The sequence below is a fragment of the Camelina sativa genome, chromosome 2 (assembly GCF_030686135.1).
Source record: "Camelina sativa cultivar CO46 ecotype springtype chromosome 2, ASM3068613v1".
Lineage (NCBI taxonomy): Eukaryota > Viridiplantae > Streptophyta > Magnoliopsida > Brassicales > Brassicaceae > Camelina > Camelina sativa.
In genome coordinates this window covers 21,325,248-21,345,537 of record NC_141881.1, presented here as the reverse complement: position 1 = coordinate 21,345,537, position 20,290 = coordinate 21,325,248, and the positions used below count along the sequence as shown (strand labels likewise).

The window sequence follows — 20,290 nt, the reverse complement described above, 5'->3', positions numbered from 1 at the left end:
TTAAAAAATTTAGATTAAGAAATCACAATAAAATTTTAGGTGAAGAGTAAAAAAAAAATACTTTTAAAAATCACATTAAAAGTAAAATGACACTTTCAGTAAAAAAAACCAAAACTCCAAACATATTTATACATATTTTTAACTCTCCATCCTCCTCGATCAAACTCCCTAAATCATTGCTAATAATAATACTCCCTCTGTTTCATAATTTAATATGTTATAGATGAGATTTTTCTTTCATAATATAAGATGTTTATAATTTTCTATGCAACTTTTAAATTAATGTAATATTTTCTATTATGCAATATTGTTTTTTATTGGTTGAAATTTTTAAAAGTAAAATTTTTTTAATCTACGTGTTTTTAGTTAAAATATCATACATTTTAAAATAGAAAAAATATTATATTTATTTCAAATTAGTTGTCTTTTAAACTTTTTTACACATATTTAATAATTATGTATTTTATTACTCTTAATGCATTGTTTAATTTGATATTATCAATTAATAAGGTTTAATGATAACGATAAAATTGAAAAACCTGTCAAAAATGTGCAAACCACAACTAATTTGAAACAATTTTTAACCCAAGAAAAGAAAACAAACACCATCTTTTTCTGAAAAACGTAAATTACATTAATTAGTGAAATTACAAAGAAATACAAGCAAGAGGTAATTCCCGTATCCGGAAAAACAAGACTCATGTGTACAACAAATATACTATCTATATATACATTTTTTCAGACATTTATGAAATAAATCCTAGAGTTGGAACTTATTTACAATCATGCCATTAACATTAATTTTACAATTAATTTTTATTTTAAATAATATAAAATTTGGAATCTAACTAAAGAAGATTTTCTCCTATTCAAATTTCCAAAAGTATCAGACCAACACCCACTAGCATTTAATATTTTATATTTATACATTCTTTAAAAACTGTTGATAATAATTTATTTTCATGTGTTTGAAAGCCAAGTGATTAAACTATTTGATAATAACTTTAATTTTAAAAAAATTTGGGGCCCAAACTGACACAAATTGTTAAAAAAAACATTACGTCGTCACCGAAGTGTTTTTCAGTAGCTAATATATTAATATATAGATTTTTGATCCATACTAATAAGAAACAATTGATATAAATAAAACTTTACAAAAAAACACTCTACCATTTTAATTGACTTGCACAACTATAAATACAAAAGTATTAAATGATATAGAGATAAAACAACCAAAATTACAAAATCAAATTATAGCATACTCATATAATTATAAAAATAAAATATATTATGTAATACTATTATCTCTACATTGTAAATGAAAAAAAAAATTACAAAAAAAATATATTTTTTGACTGAATTAAATTTAGTGAATTAATAAGGATATCCTAACTTGTATATAATAAACCACTACATGTAGACAACGGAAATTATACACTACATAATGTATTGATGTAATACTATAGTTGAAAGGACCTATCCTTTTTTTTTAATAATAAATAATAAATATAATATAGTATATAAACTACAACTAGTGGTCCCATATCCACTAGCCACCTAGCCACAATCACAAACAACATCGGAATAACCATACCAATATCCAATAATAAACCAATAATAATCCAATATTATAGCATAAACAATATTCCAATACCAAACAACAAGAAACATGAAACTAGCAACCTAGCAATATTTCTAATGACTCAACTCTAGCAACCTAGCAATGCCAGACAACATCCAATCGAGTCCCTAGAACATCCTCCTCTTCATTGCCTTGATTCCACGATTACACTTTGCCTTTACCTGCACCACAAACACAAATTGAGATGCATGAGTATTTGATAAACACTCAGTGAGGCAATCCTCCATCTACTGGGCTATACACACAAGCAATAAGATCTCTACATGCCACAATCAACAATCAATAAAACAAACCAGCCATTATACAAAGCATGCAACATCCGTCGTAGCTGAAAGAAGGGTGTTGATCGACACTGACAATCTGGTGTCGACCGACACCATGCCCGACACTCCCAAAAACCCTAGTTTGTGTCGACCGACACCTCTACATGGTGTCGATCGACACTCACCAAAGTCTCGAGCCGTCCTTGCGTTGGTGTCGACCGACACCCCAACTAGTGTTGACCGACAACGATGATTTCCTTCGATCAAAAACTCCGAATCTCGCCTCCAATCTTCTCCAATCCGCTCCATGCGTTCCCAGAAGCCAAAGCCCAGCCATAGCAGCGACGAAATTCCATAGAGAGCTCAAAGAAACTACCACATAAGCATCAAATCACAGAAAAACTAGAGATCTTAGCTTAGATAATCCATGGTCATGCACTCACCTCTTGCAGGAAGTTTCTGACCAACAATGGACGAATCCACACTCTCAGCAAGCTTCCCACACGATCCTAGCCTTGAATCCTCACTCCCACAGCAAGATCTCTCCCACAAAGCTTTGAAATCTCACAAACTCTCTCTAAAACCTCAAGAACCAACTCTCTCTTTTGTTTTTCTCTAAAAGCGGCGAAACAAGACAAAAACACGACCCTAGGTCGTTTTCCCCCTTTTACAACTCGGTTCAATGGTTTCCTTAAACCAAACCGGCCAAAATCGACGATTAAAACAATACGATCGAACCAGAAAAACAATGGTGTTGACCGACACCTCCTTGGTGTCGATCGACACCCTCACCCAAAACGCACAATTTAGTTTGCGGGTGTTACAATAGTAGATTAAAAAATACAAAATATATTATACTATATATACATTTTTTGAGACATTTATGAAATAAATCCTCGAGTTGGAACTTATTTACAATCATGCCATTAACATTAATTTTACAATTATTATTTTTATTTTAAATAATATCAAATTTGGAATCTAACTTAAGAAGATTTTCTCCTATTCAAATTTCCAAAAGTATCAGACCAACACCCACTAGCATTTAATATTTTATATTTAATTAATACATTCTTTAAAAATTGTTGATAATAACTTATTTTCATGTATTTGAAAGCCAAGTGATTAAACTATTTTATAATAACTTTAATTTTAAAAAAATTTGGGGCCCGAACTGACACAAATTGTTAAAAAAAACATTACGTCGTCACCGAAGTGTTTTTCAGTAGCTAATATATTAATATATAGATTTTTGATCCATACTAATAAGAAACAATTGATATAAATAAAACTTTACAAAAAAACACTCCACCATTTTAATTGACTTGCACAACTATAAATACAAAAGTATTAAATGATATAGAGATAAAACAACCAAAACTACAAAATCAAATTATAGCATACTCATATAATTATAAAAATAAAATATATTATGTAATACTATTATCTCTACATTGTAAATGAAAAAAAAAATCACAAAAAAATATATTTTTTGACTGAATTAAATTTAGTGAATTAATAAGGATATCCTAACTTGTATATAATAAACCACTACATGTAGACAACGGAAATTATACACTACATAATGTATTGATGTAATACTATAGTTGAAAGGACTGACCCATTTTTTTTAATAATAAATAATAAATATAATATAGTATATAAACTACAACTAGTGGTCCCATATCCACTAGCCACCTAGCCACAATCACAATCAACAGCGGAATAACCATACCAATATCCAATAATAAACCAATAATAATCCAATATTATAGCATAATCAATATTTTTTTTTTGAATTACTAAGAGGTTCCGGGCCTAGGCCCGTACATCCTCTCGGGCCAGGGACCAGAGCATTTTATATGGTCCCCTCCCAAGCGCCGTCCCTCGAACCAGCGACCTCTAGACTTTGCCAAAGAGTCTTTACCAATTGAGCTATCGACGCTTGGTTAGCATAAGCAATATTCCGATACCAAACAACAAGAAACATGAAACCAGCAACCTAGCAATGTTTCTAATGACTCAACTCTAGCAACCTAGCAATGCCAGACAACATCCAATCGAGTCCCTAAAACATCCTCTTCATTGCCTTGATTCCACGATCACACTTTGCTTTTACCTGCACCACAAACACAAATTGAGATGCATGAGTATTTGATAAACTCTCAGTGAGACAATCCTCCATCTACTGGGCTATACACACAAGCAATAAGATCTCTACATGCCACAATCAACATTCAATAAAACAAACCAGCCAATATACAAAGCATGCAACATCCGTCGTAGCTGAAAGAAGGGTGTCGACCGACACCAGATGGTGTTGATCGATACTGACAATCTGGTGTCGACCGACACCATGCCCGACACTCCCGAAAACCCTGGTTTGTGTCGACCTACACCTCCACATGGTGTAGATCGACACTCACCAAAGTCTTGAGCCGTCCTCGCGTTGGTGTCGACTGACACCCCAACTGGTGTCGACCGACACCCCAACTGGTGTCGACCGACACCGATGCCGAGCATCGATTTTCTTCGATCAAAAACTCCGAATCTCGCCTCTAATCTTCTCCAACCCGCTCCATGCGTTCCCAGAAGCCAAAGCCCAGCCATAGCAGCGACGAAATACCATAGAGAGCTCAAAGAAACTACCACATAAGCACCAAATCATAGAAAAACTAGAGATCTTAGCTTAGATAATCCATGGTCATGCACTCACCTCTTGCAGGAAGTTTCTGACCAACAATGGACAAATCCACACTACCAGCAAGCTTCCCACACGATCCTAGCCTTGGATCCTCACTCCCCCAGCAAGATCTCTCCCACAAAGCTTTGAAATCTCACAAACTCTCTCTAGAACCTCAAGAACCAACTCTCTCTTTTGTTTTTCTCTAAAAGCGGCGAAACAAGACAAAAACACGACCCTAGGTCGTTTTCCCCCTTTTACAACTCGGTTCAATGGTTTCCTTAAACCAAACCGGCCAAAATCGACGATTAAAACAATTCGATCGAACCAGAAAAACAATGGTGTCGACCGACACCTCCTTGGTGTCGATCGACACCCTCACCCAAAACGCACAATTTAGTTTGCGGGTGTTACAATAGTAGATTAAAAAATACAAAATATATTATATACATACTAGATAAGGACCCGCTCGATGTGCGGATCTAACGTTTTGTAAATTAAATTAAATATAACAAAAATATATTAAAATTTGTTGTAAGTTCTTTATAAGTTTTATTTTTTCTATAATACACTGATTTATATCTATTTACAAATATTTTATGTATGTTACCATTAAAAATATATTTTTTACATCTAAATATGTTGTATGTTACAAATATATTTTTTACCACCACCTAGAAAATGTCTGTATGAATACATTAAACCAACTATTATATATTTCTTTACTTTCACTTTTGCATAGTTTTTTTATTTACTAAAATTTTTGGCTCAAAAAATTTTTGAATAAAAAGATATTACATATATACTAATCAGTGATGTATCATCACAGTAGTGTATGACCAACCATGGAGAGAACCTCAGCTCCGCCCTCCTCCCTTATGAAGAGAACCTTGCATCCAAACTCCTCCACCATGGAGAGAACCTTGGCTCCGCCTTCCTCCCTTGGGGAAATAACTTTACGTCTAACATTCTCCACCTTCTTCCCTTGGGGAGATAACCTTGCGTCCAACCTCCTCCGCCATCGAGAGAAACTCGGCTATGCCCTCTTCCTGTATGGAGAGAACATGTTCACGTCTTTTAGCTACCTAATAATGGGTTGTTGCGACAACCAATGAAACTAAAGACCTTTTTCTAACGCCGCAAAATTTTTTGATAGTAGCTAATGTTAAATTTTCCAATGTCTTCGTGGAAGTGTCTTTGAAACACCATGATGTAGCCTCTGTCCACTCCTAGTCCATGTGTCTACCTTCCTTGGTGGATCACACATCTAATCACGGCTTGTTGGACCACCCATATCTAACGACCGGTTTATTACGTTCAGGAGTTTTTAGATACTTGTTTACCGACCCTACACATCACCACATGATCTTTTCCTGTGTTTTTTCCTCACTCACACAGTTCCGACAGTCACTTCCCGGAAGGTCACCTATCTTGAATCTACTCCTGCTCAAGGACGCTTAACTCTGGAGTTCTCTTAGGATACTTGACCGAAAAGATAATTGAACTTTGGTGACATAGGTGGCCAAATCAATTTTTTTTAACTTATCCGCAAACCAGGGTGTCACAGTCTCTGAGCTCCTATGGATCTATCAGCAACTATTTATGTTTTTCCAACCTATCTATTTATGTTTGTTGTAAGCTTATGTTTGATTAGCCTATTTTATCCAACCATTAGGTTGATGAGTTTCTACTCGTTATCTCCCTTTAAGATTGAATGAATGATAACAATTATGTTTGTACAAAAAGGTCTACGATCAACCAATCAAGGTTGAAAAATTAGAAAAAAATTAGTTTGACATAATTATAGAAATAATAGAAAATTATAAGCACGATAATATGAATCCCAAATAATTCAAAGATGATAAATATATATTAAATAGAAAAATCTAAAAATACTACAATAAAATTTTAAAATACAGTATTAGAAAAAAGATATATATATTAATTTTTTTTTGGGTCTTACGTCTTCCAAACTGAAAAAGGAGAAAGTATGTGAAAATTTTGGTTAAAAAAAAATAAAATAAAATTTACCTTTCCATTAAAATAGGTTTACCAATAAAACAAAGTTAAAAGGAGTGTTTTTGAATAAAATATTTTGTAATTTGAAAAAATGAGACGATCGATGTTTATATAGAAGTGAGTATTTACAAAATTAGAATTAATAATTAACTGTATATTTTTCTTAATCCCATTTCTATTTTTTGTAGAATTAATAACTTAAATTGAAAAGAAGTAAATAATGTTATAATTTCAAATTTTATGAAATATATATAAAGTCTCCTCCTAATTTTTTTTTTTAAAAACTTTTTAATTTTTGAAATTTTTTGATATTTATCCTTTCACATCATTAATATTGTTTAAAACAAAATATTCTAATTCTTTTGTTGTAATCTCAAATCCCAATATTAACTTTTACATATGTCAAAATCTTGTTAATGACTAACTTTTAAAACCCAACTTTATATAATAAGATATAGTTAATATAATAAAGAAATTTTAATTTGTATTTCTAAACAAAAAATATAGTCCCGCGGTGTACCGCAGGTGAATATCTAGTATATAAAAAAAAGTCGAGACCTTAAATTTTGATCTGCCGACCAAAAAAAAAAAAACTGATCCTAATTAATCAAACTCAAAAAATATCTAGCTTGTCGTTGTGCGTTAGGCGCAGGCGGATATAGCCGGAGAACCTCGTTCATCACCCAACTCATATGCATTTAATGATCACAAGTTTTGTTTCGTTGGGGCATCCGCAATGGGGGAACACTTTTGGGTATTCTTAGAGTAAAAATATTATGAAAATAATGTAAGATTATTTAGATCTTTTCATAAGAAGTTAGTTATTGGGAGAACATGTTTAAGATCATAAGATTTAATAATATAATATTCTTAAACATATTACAATTATAAAAACTTATAAAATAACATTTAAATTGCAAACTTATAAAACTTTTACTAAAATTCAAATTACAATACCAAATTTTTATGAAACAAAAAAACATTGTACATAAAATAAAATGAAAACCAAACAAACATATTACTTAATTAATTAAAGCACACAAACATTTTATTTAATTAATACATAGTTTAGTGTTCAAATTTATTCCATATATTCTCAATCAAATCCTCCTTTAATTTGTGATGTGCTTGTCTATCACGAATTATTGTATGGCCATCATCTAAACCATCAAAATTTGAAGGCATATTTACTGAAAACGTAAGATCCGGAGTAGTTCCGGTTCCATCTTCTTGTTGGAATTCTTGTTCGTCATAGAGTGTGTATGAATTTCGTTCATCTTCGACAATCATATTATGGAGTATGAGACATGCTCTCATAATATATGCAATTTTACCCTTTGACCATAAAAGAGATGGATTTTTAATCATGGTGAATCTAGATTGCAGAACTTCAAATGCACGCTCAACATCTTTTTGTACACCTTCTTGACGTTCTGCAAACAAATGATGTTTCGGGTGTTGTGGTTGTGGGATGGAATTAACAAATGTTGTCCATTCGGGGTAAATAGCATCCGTCAGATAGTAAGCTAAATTATACTCACTTCCGTTGACATAGTACGTAACTTCGGGAGTTCGTCCGTAAATAATGTCATTAAATACTGGTGACTGATCAATAATATTTAAATTATTACAAGTACCTGGAGCTCCAAAAATGCGTGCCATATCCAGAGATCTTGTGAAGCTACCGCCTCCAAAACAATTGTTGGTTTACCGGTGCCTCGTGAATATATTCCTTTCCAAGCGGTTGGGTAATTTTTCCACTTCCAATGCATACAGTCGATACTTCCAACCATCCCGGGAAAACCCCGCTGTTCTCCATAAAAGAGTAGCCTTTGAAGATCCTCTGGTGTGGGTCGGCGTAGGCATTCAGTGCCAAACAAGTCAACTATTCTAAACATTTACGAGCAGTCGATTCAGCAAGACGTATATATTCGTCAACCGAGCCCGACCCAGTCCCATATGCTAATAGTCGAATTGCTGCAGTACATTGTTGTAGCGGTGATAAACCATTCCGGAAGGTTGCATCCTTTTTTGGTTTAAAATATGGAACTTCTTCACTGAGACGATTCACGATACGCAAGAACAATGACTTGTTCATTCGAAACCGTCGGCGAAATTGCCTCTCTGTGTAAGTCGGATTATCAGAAAAATAATCGTTCCACAAACGTTCGTGCCCTTCTTCCCGTTTTCTATCGATATATATATATATACGTGTATTCCTTTCGACCGGAATTTCCTCTTCAGCAGCTTCAAATTGGTTACTAAATTGCTCTTGAAAAAATTGGTTTAAACTATCATTATGCAGATCATAATGGTAGTGAAAATTGTTGGAAGAAGATGCCATAAAAGCTATGTATTAATAAGATGAACAAAAGAAAATAATACAAGAGAATAAACTTGCAATTTGTAGATAGAGAGAGAAGAGAATTGTATGTTTTTGGTGAGAGAAAGAAATTGGTTTATGAGAAAATGTATGTTTGATTTTGATGATTTACACTCTTGTGCTCTTCTGATATATATAGAGGGTAAATACATGAGCATGTGATACTTCAAGTTCAGTGTGACTCTGTCTTTTTAATACATGTGATACTTCATTTTCGGACAAACACATGTGAACTTTGGTCTTTGTTGATTTCCAAATTCTTGTGACTCTGTCTATAAAACTAAAATCCAAACAAAGAAAACAAATTCATGTGACTCTGTCTTTAAAACTAAAATCCAAACAAACAAAACAAATTCATGTGACTCAATCTTTAAAACTACAATCTAAATACCAAATTGTGCCTACAATCATACATTAGTCGATCCACAGCTTCACTACTAGCCGATCAAAAGCCTAATCTAATTTACTTAGTAAACAAGATAAATACCACTAGCAAAACACTCATACCGAAGCAAACAACAACTACAAATTCAGGGGCCATTTGAAACAATGGTTTCTTCTCTCGTGCCTCAGTAACAAGCCTCTCCAGGTTCAACAACCTCTGATTTGAATGGTTTTGTTGGTCCTTGAGCTGGATCAGTTGGTCCTTGAGCTGGTTGAGTTGTGTCTCAAAATCATGAAGTGGTTCAGCTTCACGGCTCCATAGACTTGTGTATCCAATCTCAGTTGATGGTTGCGGAGGATAGTAACAGGTCTTAGCCTCCTCCTCTTCAGAACTATAGTCTAATGGGCTGTTTATACCATAGTCGTATAAAGAGTCCATGTCTTCTTCAACCTGAAACCAAAAACACATAGATAAGTATAACAATGAAAACAAAAACAAGTTTGTGAAGGCTTGCCAACGATTATGAAACAGGTAATAAATCAGAATGCAATCAGAATTCAAAAACAAAAGAAAGATTTAGGAACCAAACATAAGCCGATTCATTAAAAACATAAACTAGAGTTAAAACAAACGTAAACATAAGACAAACATACTTAAAACAAACATAAACTAGAGTTAAAACAAACATAAACTAGAGTTAAAACAAACATAAACATAAGTCTTATGCCCGCGGGCATAGCCCAATAAGACACATAGCGGAGCGGGCATGGGCTTAGTCATTGAAGCCCAAATATTCGCGGGCATAGCGGGCTGGCCCGTTTGGTCGGCGGATTGAAGCGGGTTTACCCATCGCGGATTGCGGGTTTGCGGATTACCCGATAGAACATTCTTCTTCTTCTTCCGTTCTTCGTCTTCGTCTCCCACAGTCCCACTTTCGATCACGTCTTCCATCTTCTTCTTCTTTCTTTCGACCACTTCTTCCATCTTCTTCTAAAACTAACAAGGCAATTAGAGATTTACATCTTCTAATCGAGTAAGTGGCACTTACCATGTCCTCTCAATTTCTAAAAGTAACAAGGCAATTAGAGATTTAAAACTGATTTTTATGGTCAGATGATTTCAAATTGTACTAGCAAGAGTTACAGAAATCGTGAACTTAAGTCTCAGTGGCGTTTATTTCATCTGTCAGGTTCTTGAGATATTGAGTCATGGTAACAAGAGAGTGAAGCATCAGATTGGTATGACTAAGAACATACGCAGGCCTTAGTTTTATAGCGACTCTGGCTGTAATTTATCATGCTTTCAGTAGTAGAGGCTAGTTCCTAAATCTTAATCATCGTCGTCAGTCGTCACTCGCTATATATCTTTGCGATTTTATCCAAGTTCTAAAGCTGTTTTTTTTTGTTTTTTTAGTCCCTCACCTACGATCGTGTGATTTTCGGTTTGTATGTAAGAAACTGGGTTTTTGGGTTTTCTAAATCATCGTTTAAGGTTTGATTGAAACTATGAAGAAAGCTGAGTTTCTATGCTTCTTCTCTGCTTCATAGGAGCGTCGTTTCTAGTGGTAAGACTTGATTTATAATTAAAAAGACCACATCTTTTTACTTGCTCAGATCTTGTAGGCATAAAATGTGTTCTTAAGAAGTTGATGTAAAGACTTCATCTTTGAGATGTATGAATAGATTTTAATATTGTTTCTCTCGTCAGGATTTCTATCAGGCAACAGATGGTGGCACAATTGTTTTGGATTGGTTAATGCATTATGATGGTTGGTGTTAACAAATAATAATAACACATTTGCTGTTTTCAGTTTTTTGATTCATGGTATTACAACTATTTGTTGTTCTCTGTAGTTGTGGAAGACATATCACAGGTGGTCAATGGCTCAAATCCTGGAACTGATAGAACTCCAATTGCTATTGTGGTGCTAGGGCTCACTAGTGATTCTTCTGCTGCTGTAAATTTCATCACTCCTTTCTACTTTATTTCTCTGTTTCAGTTTCTTACTCTTTCTCATGTATCTCTTGTTTTTGTTCTGTTATATTTCTACTGTATATTAAACATATTGCGTTCAGGTTAGCAAAGGAAGGATGGAATGTTGTTGTGCAAAACCATCGTGGACTTGGAGGGATATCTTTAACCGTGAGTTTCCTTGTATTGATATTGAGTTCTAGGTTTTGTTTTATTTGTCTAGATGATATTTTGGATCACAGGTGCGTGGCTGTACTGATTTTATATATTAATTAATGACTTGCTAGAAGAATATGATCAATCTTGCTATCAAGTTCACCATTACATGTTCTGGATTAAGCATGACAATATCTTTGATCTTATTAAAGGGATTTATTGGCTTTGCAATCTTATTTCCTTTTCATAAGCATATCATTTTTGAGGTTGATTTTATTGAATATGCATGTGGTTTGGGTAAATTATGAATCATTGACTGACTCTTTAAATCATTAATCAGTCGGACTGTGTCTACACTGCTGGGTGGACAGAAGATCTTCGGAAAGTAATTGATCACATCCATACTCAGTTCCCAGAGGCTCCTTTATTTGCTGTTGGAACAAGCATTGGTGCCAACGTTCTGGTATACCACCTCTTATTTACCTTTGGTTACCCCTTAGTCTTGCTTCAAATATAGTGGTTACGTTTAGGTTCATATACTCTAATAACATTGAACCATGTAATGTGCACCTTACACTACACATATTGACGTATTGTACCTTACACTACACATATTGACGTATTACGTATGTGCACCATTTTGTATTGAACATGTTTACTAGAAATGTAAATGCCCGCGGGCATGCCCGTTAGTCCGCAAAGCTAAGCGGGGCGGACATGGGCAGTGATACGTCGCCCGCCGCCCGTGGCGGACCTGTCCGCGGCGGATCACTGAAAATACGGGACCGTCACGGTCTGTCCGTTCGGGCGCGGGCATGCCCGTTTGACACCCCATAAGACAAACATACTACAACGGACATGTCATCATTTGTTTCATCTAAGTTAAAACAGTTCAGCATTAGCTTCTTCTTTAGAGCTTTCTCATCTTCATCTAGAGTTTCTTTCGTGGCAATGAGAGTGTCAAGAATGGACATCTTTTGAAGTTCTTTCATGCCCTCTAAATCCTTTTTTTTGATCTCCCATATGTGACTAAACTCTGCAGATGGTGCAGCCTTCTCTTTACCTTTGTTCCTTAATTTTTTCATTGCCTTTATGTCAGTAGGCCTGCTCTCGTGCTCACCCACAATAGACCCTGAAGATGGTGCAGCATCATCGGCTTTTCTTTTGTTAGAGCTGGTTGTCTTTGGAGTGGGGTTCATAGCCTCCAGATTAATCCATTTCTGTTCATAGCGGAGCACATTCCAAGCATACTCCAAACCAAACTTCCTCTTGTACAACTTAGTGTAGATTTGGTGAGCATTCTGCAGAATGTCCAAATCATTCATGCCACTAGCTTTCTCGCCCTTTGACTCTGCATAAGCTCCACAGAACCTGCTCACTTCCTTGCTGATTTTTCGCCATCTTTGTCTACAATGGTCAGGGCGCCTTAGTTCACCACCACCAAGTACATGATCACTTGATGCATAATAGTCACCAATACGCTTCCAAAAGTTTCCAAGCGGTTGGTCATTCCCAACTATTGCATCCTTTGATGTGTTTAACCAGCCGCTTATTAGGACTAAGTTATCTTGTGTGGACCATATCCTTCTCTCCCTATGCTGTTCTGCTATCTCTTCTGGTTGACTAGGAGGTTGACTCGGCTGTGAACTAGTTTGTGAACTAAAAGAAGGGATTTGAGAGGAACCAATGTTTACATTGGGAGCAAATCTGTCATATGGGAAGTTAAGAAGGCTAAAGTAGGATTAAGTTAAGAAGGCTAAAGTAGGATTGAGACTGACTATTAGGAGTATTATTTGATTCCATAGCAATCAGATTTAACACGGAAGAAGGTGAGGAAGAGAGATTATTGGAAAGTTCTTAGAGATTGGTAAGAAAGAAGGAAATAAGATTGGTTAATATAGAGAAGTTAAGAAGATCATTAAATTCAAAGTTTGGTGTTGTTACAGACTTTTAATTGTAAATAACCATTACCTACTTTAGTCAAATCAGAAGTAAATAAAGGTCATTGAGTGTTAATGCATTGAACTCAGTTTTTAAAGTTTAGTCTCCTATTAGCCGAGAACATGACTAAAACCACTCAAACATATTATACAAGAGATAAACCAATTAACCATCCGAGACCATCACAACTAAACTCTGAGAAACTCACTATACAAGCAAACAACACTGTACAAGCAACTACAATCACCTAAAATCTGTGAATAACCACTTACTACACTACTACACAAACCACTCAAACATATTATACAAGAGATAAACCAATCAACCATCCGAGACCATCACTACTCAAGACTGCAAAACTCACTATACAATCAAACAACACTTTACAAGCAACTACAATCACATAAAATCTGTGAATAACCACGTACTACACTAACCACAACACCACTCAAATCAGGAAACCAAGCTGGTCCAATCTTGCATTACATATAGTGAGTTTGACTTACCTTTTACTTTCGAGTAATGCAGGTTTGTTGATGGTTATCCGATTTAATTTGTCCTGGTTAACCTCACCTAGAAGCCTCAGAAACAAAGCAAAATCGATTAATGTTCATCAGTGTAAGGTTGATTTCAAATACAACAAACGACACTCAAAATTCACTCAAACAAATCCTATATCGATTAATCAAAATCTTTTACTGACAGATGATCTGAAACCCTATAACATGATACTAAATCGAAACCTAATTTAGAGATTTCAAGACCCTAAATCGAAGAAACATCAATGAAACAATAAAGAACAGAGGACACGACGGGACTACCTTGTCTATATCGCCGGAGATGAGATTTGCGAGACAAAGGAGACGAGGAGATCTCTTGAGCTTGGCGAGACAGAGGAGAGAGAGGAGACGAGGAGATCTCTTGAGTTTGGCGAGACAGAGGAGATGAGGAGATCTCTTGACTTGCGAGACAGAGACGAAATTGCCTCTCGATTTTGGTGTTTTAATGGCCGAAAAACACACCTTAATTGGAGAAATTGGTGACCAGAAAGCTATCGCCGTTTGGGAGAGAAACAAGAAAACCCTAGCAGCCACGATATCAAACAAAATGAGAAATGAAAAGATCTCTCGGTTGCAAAAAATTGTTTCTAATCAGAGTATGCCACTTCACACTAGAACTAGGCCAAAAACAGTTCTAGTTTAAAATCCATCAACATGTTCTAAGTCCACTTTTACAATATTTTTATTTTAAAAAAAGCTTTAGAACACCCAACATGTTTTACCGATAAAGGTGGCCTTAATATTTATACAAAAATCAAAGGTAAGCGATTCAATTAGTTTTTAACTATGAAATGTTAATATTTAATTAAAGTATGACTAATGACACTTGTGTCACACGTTTTTGTCATGGATGAGAACAGATAGAATATGCATTATGAGTAAAGATATCAGATAACGTGGGTGCTTCACTTATTTGCCAGCGCAGTCGTTGACTAGTTTTGATCTAGAGAGGCGACGCGCCTCTATGCTTTGATCATGAGACTTCTTTGTGACCATGAGACTTTGACCACAGTGGTGTATATTAAATAGGCTTAAATTTACCTAAGGTGTATATTAATTATGTAGTATCAGACTACAATATATCCACATTTACGTGCATTAACTTCCTCTATCTTTTTTAAAATAAAGAAAAAAGAAAATGTGAACATGCCAAATTGTAGATTATTTTGTAAACGCGTCCAAATATAATGTATGCATGCATATAATTAAGCACGTGGATTGTTGTGTACTGTGTTTGGTAACGTACCTTTTTTAGTCCGGCAAGTTTGTTATATTCAATCTTGGAATCTCCGATGAGTTGTCTAATCTCTTCCCTGATCGAGTCTTGCCACTCGGGATGAATCGCGAGAAGCATGAACGTCCACGTAAGTGCTAAAGCCGTCGTCTCGTGGCCAGCGAAGAAGAACGTCTTGCATTCGTCCACAAGCTCCTTTGCCGTAAAATTCCCTGTATGATCCGCTTTAATCAACATTCCGAGAAGATCGTGGCCTTGGTCGTCACCTTTGACTAAAGACCTCTTCCGTTCGTTTATGAACGACAAAAGGCGACCATCGATCTCTCGGCCTAGCTCCTTTGCTTTAACGTTTTGCTTGAAATTCAAAATGTTGCTGAACGGTACGCCTACGTAGCGATTTGAGTTGAAGAGAGCGAATTGCACAGCTCTTAGGTTTTTGAGGACTTGAACTCCATTTTCTCCCGTGACTCCGAAGCTTGTCTTAGCGATTATTTCACCAGCTGTTCCTATGATCTCGCTTTCCATGTCAAATTCGGGATTGCCCGAGTTTATTTGTATCGTCCATCGATCCAACATGTTGGAGATTGATTCCACCATCATGTTTGTCATTGCCTAATAATTAAGACGATCAATTAAAAGCATTGAGAAAATGAGAAATATTCTATTATGACCCTTTGAATTGAATGAGTCTAATAACTTTATCAATAGTCTTTTTAACACCATAAGACCTTGAAATTTATTTGTCATGATAAATGGTGGCTCATGCTTTTGAGGAAGGACTATAAAGTCTAATTTGTTGAAATAGATTAGTCACCCTATTAATTTTCTACAATATTTTGGACTCTTGCCAATGTAAATGGTAAAAAAGAGTAATGATTATAATTATACCTTAAGATTAAGAGGGGCAAATGCAGGTGTTATGATGTGGCGATGTCTTGTCCAGTCGTCACTTTCGACCATAACCAAACCGGTACCAAACATAGGCTCTCTGTCTTTCTTGAAAACATTTGGTTTCCCCCAACTCTTCCCCAATACACCTTTCGACATGACACTCAAGAATTCAGGATCCGCAACGTACACGAACGGCTCTATCCCTAGCCAGTAAACAAACACTTTCCCTGTGTTACATAAGACGTAACCAATGATAAATGTTAATAATTACATAATGTTGGTAGCCAAACCGGTCATATGGTATATATCAATGTCAGGAACTTAATAAGATACATGTAAGAATGGAGACTGATTAGTTACCGTAGTCTTGTTGCCACCGAGCGAAATGTGGAAGTGCAATGGAGTGTATGTCATGGTTGATAATAGTAGAAGATTTGCTATTATCTACCATTAACGAAGCCATCTTCAGCTTCTTCATGTCATTAAGGTTTCCTAATGGAAAACTAGGTTGTGGACCTAAAAATCCGTTATCTCTAAGCTTCTTTTGAGTTCGAACTGGCAATATCCAGCAACGCAAGGAGAGCTTGAAGAACACAAGGCAAAGAACTACAACGGAAACGTTGAGAGGAGCGTCGCGGCTCGGGTTGTTGTGTGGTGGGAAGATGAGTTTAGAGAGGAAGAAGAAGTAGATGAGAGTGAGGATCGTTACGAGACCACTTGCGGAGAGAACGATGATTATTGCGAGGATGTTTAGTTGCCGGAATGAAAAGAAGCCGGTGGTTTTTCCGGTTGATGGTGTTTGGGTTTGTTGATGATGTTGTTCTTCTTCTTTTGGTAAGGTTATGTCGTTGTACGTTGGACCGACACCTCCAGACATTGTTCTTCTCCAGACACCTCCAGACATTATTTGAGGAAATATTAGCATAGGCTATATAGGCGAATATTTCTTCCCTATGTCACGCTAATTCTGAAAATTTCCTCAAAATGCTGTTTTATTATCTGACTAGATTTATTGATTTCTGAATTCCAGCTCTAATATGTAGTAAGTTATTCTTGACCTAAACATAAAAATAAAAATAAAAAAGAGGAACTATATAAAAACAGCAGTAGCGACGTAATTTTCTTAAAATGTGTAAGTACCTTTTGAGTAAAGAATTACTTGTACCAAAATTTAATATATTTCAAGATTTGGGCTGTGGAATGGAACATATAATTATGGAGTTGTTAAGGAACTTTTGTGGGATAAATAAACATGTTACATCTTTGTGGGATTTTTGATGCTTTATCACAGAGGTCACACTAATTTTATTTATTTATTGAATTTATTCTCTCTTTTTTTCACCAAAAGTAAATTTCATAGATTTGATATGTTTTGTATTTTCATGTATTTTAAATTTTATTTCGGAAAAACTAGACAAATAAAAATTATTTGTAACAACTTATTTTTGATATGATAGTTATATATATGTTGTAGTAAGCTTATTAAAAATATTAGCATAGGCTATATAGGCGAATATTTTAAGCTTAACATTGGTTGACTCCTTTTGCATGAAAATATTAGATCATAGGCAAATATTATTTGTAACAACTTAACTTTGGTTGACTCCTTTTGCATGAAAATATTATTTGTAACAACTTAACTTTGGTTGACTCCTTTTGCATGAAAAAATTAGATCATAGGCAAATATTTTAAGCTTATTGAAAGTTTTGGGCTTTTCGATATATTTTGGTGGGCTCTCGGCGGTGGCGAAAACCCTGATCGGATAGTGTATCAAATTTCTGAACCCTAGCTTACCATAATCGTTGTTGATATTCTTCTATGGAGAACAACGAAATCCCAATTCGGCTATGTAAGTCCCTTCTATTTCTTCGTTCTTTTTTGTAGATTTTAATTAGTTTTTTTTTTCTTTTTCTTTCCAGTACGAGGCCGGTAGGCTCTTTTCCTTGCTTTTCCTTATTTTTACTTGAATTTCACACAGTTATGTCTCATCCCCAAAAAGCTAAACTCACCTCTTATGAGTGACTTGAGACCTATAAGCCTGTGTTCGGTTCTATACAAGGTGGTAGCAAAGATCCTAATGGCCAGCAACTCGTTGAAATCTTCCGTGGAAAATTTAGTGGGAGGAAGGTTAAAAAGATCTTCCAAGTAGCTCAACAAAGGGTTAGAAACTTTTGCTGTTGTTACATCTTGTGTCTATTGTACATCTAACATTAGTAATTTGTTACAGATGAATGAAAAATATGAAGCTGATGCATTCATTGAGTCATGCGTGAGGAAAATTGATCGAGCTATGGAGGCTACAGCAGATAAATATGCAGATTTCCAATGTGTGTATGATGAGTTAAAGTTGTGTTTAAGAAAATGCTTTACAATATCTGAGATACAGAGTCATATGGAGACTTCCTTTGGCTTACCTGGAAATGATACTGAGGAGTTAATTATTCGCGCAATTCGTCCGTTTCATACGGCTTATCTTCTCTTTGCCGAAGATGCTTCTCGACAGCGACAAGAAGTACCAGAGGTTGAGGAAAACACTGGTGGGAATGAAGGTGGAGAAATATATGTAGAGGAACCAGAGGCAGTAATTGCTGGAGGGATGGACGAGCATCATGTTGTTACTGATGCTGAGAGTGCAAGTCAGTCAAGTGGTATCAGGGAAGGTCAGGTTGAAGTAAATGCTGGAGGGATGGACGAGCATCAAGTTGTTACTGATTCAAGTGGTATCGGGGAGAGTCAGGAAATTTTAAATCCAAATCCAGTTCTAAGCCGAAATCAGAGGAAAACACAGAGGAAGAACCAGAGAAAGCAGGAGAAAAAGAGGGAGACAGCCAATGTTGGTAGAACTGAGCCAACCAATGAGACCACCAGTGTTGCTAAAAATGAGCCAACCAATGAGACCACCAATGTCGGTACAAATGAGTCAACCAATGAGCCAACCAATGTTGGTGGTGAGCTAACCAATGTCGGTATTCTTTCTTCTCTTAAAGAAGTTGTGGAATCTGTTGAGATTCTAAAAAGTGAAATGAAAGGAATCAAAAAGGACTTGAGTGTACTAAATTCACTCCCTATGGAGTTGAAGGAGGTAAGTTTGATTTTTACTGTGTGTTATTTACTGTGTTTAAAAAACTCTTGATTCATTTGTCTCTTTTATGGCAGATTCTTCATAAGCATAATGAAGTGCTTAAGATTATTCCGGATTTGCGAACAAAGCCCGAACTATAGAGATGGTCGAGTCTTCTTTGAAGAGGCTTGTTGACAGTTCAATAGTTTCCACTTTGGCGGAAGCAACCGTAAGAGCAATTGGCACTGGTATTTTTAGTAAGGATTCAGGAAGGGTTGAAAGGGTTTGAAGATTCTGTTGTGGAAAATGTCACGTCAAAGTATTTGCAACGCTCTTCTTCTCTCTGATCGTCTCTAGATGTTGCTGTTTCAACTGTCTAGGGTTTTACATTTTTTCACTCGCCTGGAAATCTATCGAGTTATGAAGAAATACTCTGTTTTTATTCAATCGTCTTATTAGTTGTTTTTTTAAAATTAAGAAGTTTGGGCCATTGGATATTAATGTAAGCTACAAAATTGTCATAAAAATTTTTTTCATCGGGTCAACAGTAAAAAAAAAAATCATCCCCTATATATTAATAGAGAAGCATTTTCAGATGTGTCGTCGCCAGAACATTTGAAGATTTAATTGCAATTAAGCATCTCAAGATAAACATATTTACAAAAATAAGTCTTTTGATTTATTAAATGTGCCATTAAAATATATAAGAAAATCTTTATTTTATTATTATTTACATAAATGTGTCATTAGAATATATAAGGTAATATTTCTTTCTATTAGTTTTTTAAAATGAAAGACTTCATCAACTATTAAAAAAAAGAAAATATAGTTAATAATTTAATTATCAGTTTCATAACATAATGAATTATTTAAAGTAAATTTTATTTCATAAACTATTAAAAAACTTATTCATCTATTTAACTTTTTGAAATACAAAACTTATTCTCCGATTTTAAAAAAAAATGATGACTATTTAAGTACTCCCTCTGTTTCACAATAAGGTGGTGTTATTGAATTGTAGATTTTAAAAGAATCTGATAGATTTAGAAATCCAGTGTTATTGAATAGTGTATTTTTAAAAATCCATTAAAATCTAGGGT

At 35.1% G+C, this 20,290-nt stretch overlaps 4 protein-coding genes across 24 annotated transcripts; 2 read left to right on the top strand and 2 right to left on the bottom strand.

The window, feature by feature from the left end:
- Positions 1–9,286: 9,286 nt before the first annotated feature.
- Positions 9,287–17,091, bottom strand: LOC109128758 (cytokinin hydroxylase-like). Of its 4 annotated transcripts, none has more exons than XR_015581414.1 (6): positions 16,489–17,091; positions 16,126–16,355; positions 15,250–15,849; positions 14,265–14,526; positions 13,950–14,016; positions 9,287–9,825 (listed from the first exon to the last, which is right to left on the bottom strand). XR_015581414.1 is itself a non-coding variant. In XM_087486789.1 (4 exons), exons 1-4 carry the CDS (start codon positions 17,003–17,005, stop codon positions 14,467–14,469), a joined length of 1,407 nt encoding a protein of 468 aa, XP_087342915.1. In that variant the 5' UTR covers positions 17,006–17,027; the 3' UTR covers positions 11,860–14,466. The 4 variants fall into 4 exon arrangements, 1 of the variants encoding a protein (XP_087342915.1); XR_015581421.1 differs by having other exon boundaries at positions 13,950–14,024; positions 16,489–17,027; XR_015581417.1 differs by having other exon boundaries at positions 13,950–14,526; positions 16,489–17,027.
- On the top strand, positions 10,121–15,229 carry LOC109128757 (uncharacterized). Of its 17 annotated transcripts, none has more exons than XR_015581432.1 (8): positions 10,121–10,408; positions 10,565–10,689; positions 10,789–10,939; positions 11,083–11,143; positions 11,229–11,332; positions 11,451–11,517; positions 11,843–11,965; positions 14,864–15,229. XR_015581432.1 is itself a non-coding variant. In XM_087486798.1 (7 exons), the coding sequence occupies exons 3-7, from the start codon at positions 10,901–10,903 to the stop codon at positions 11,893–11,895; spliced, it is 324 nt and encodes a 107-aa protein (XP_087342924.1). In that variant the 5' UTR covers positions 10,121–10,408; positions 10,565–10,689; positions 10,789–10,900; the 3' UTR covers positions 11,896–12,147. The 17 variants fall into 17 exon arrangements, 5 of the variants coding, with proteins under 5 accessions (XP_087342924.1, XP_087342955.1, XP_087342937.1 ...); XR_015581430.1 differs by lacking the exon at positions 14,864–15,229 and adding an exon at positions 12,602–13,669; XR_015581435.1 differs by lacking the exon at positions 14,864–15,229 and adding an exon at positions 12,605–13,518.
- LOC147948986 (uncharacterized) lies at positions 12,291–14,057 on the bottom strand. Its single transcript, XM_087469463.1, has 2 exons — positions 14,017–14,057; positions 12,291–13,209 (listed from the first exon to the last, which is right to left on the bottom strand). The coding sequence occupies exons 1-2, from the start codon at positions 14,055–14,057 to the stop codon at positions 12,291–12,293; spliced, it is 960 nt and encodes a 319-aa protein (XP_087325589.1).
- A 775-nt stretch (positions 17,092–17,866) lies between the features above and the next one.
- LOC104727405 (uncharacterized) lies at positions 17,867–19,717 on the top strand. 2 transcript variants are annotated; one of them, XM_019235678.2, is made up of 4 exons: positions 17,867–17,978; positions 18,108–18,289; positions 18,357–19,211; positions 19,286–19,717. In XM_019235678.2, the coding sequence occupies exons 3-4, from the start codon at positions 18,357–18,359 to the stop codon at positions 19,349–19,351; spliced, it is 921 nt and encodes a 306-aa protein (XP_019091223.1). In that variant the 5' UTR covers positions 17,867–17,978; positions 18,108–18,289; the 3' UTR covers positions 19,352–19,717. The 2 variants fall into 2 exon arrangements, with proteins under 2 accessions (XP_019091223.1, XP_087342920.1); XM_087486794.1 differs by having other exon boundaries at positions 17,897–18,058; positions 18,189–18,289.
- Positions 19,718–20,290: the final 573 nt, after the last annotated feature.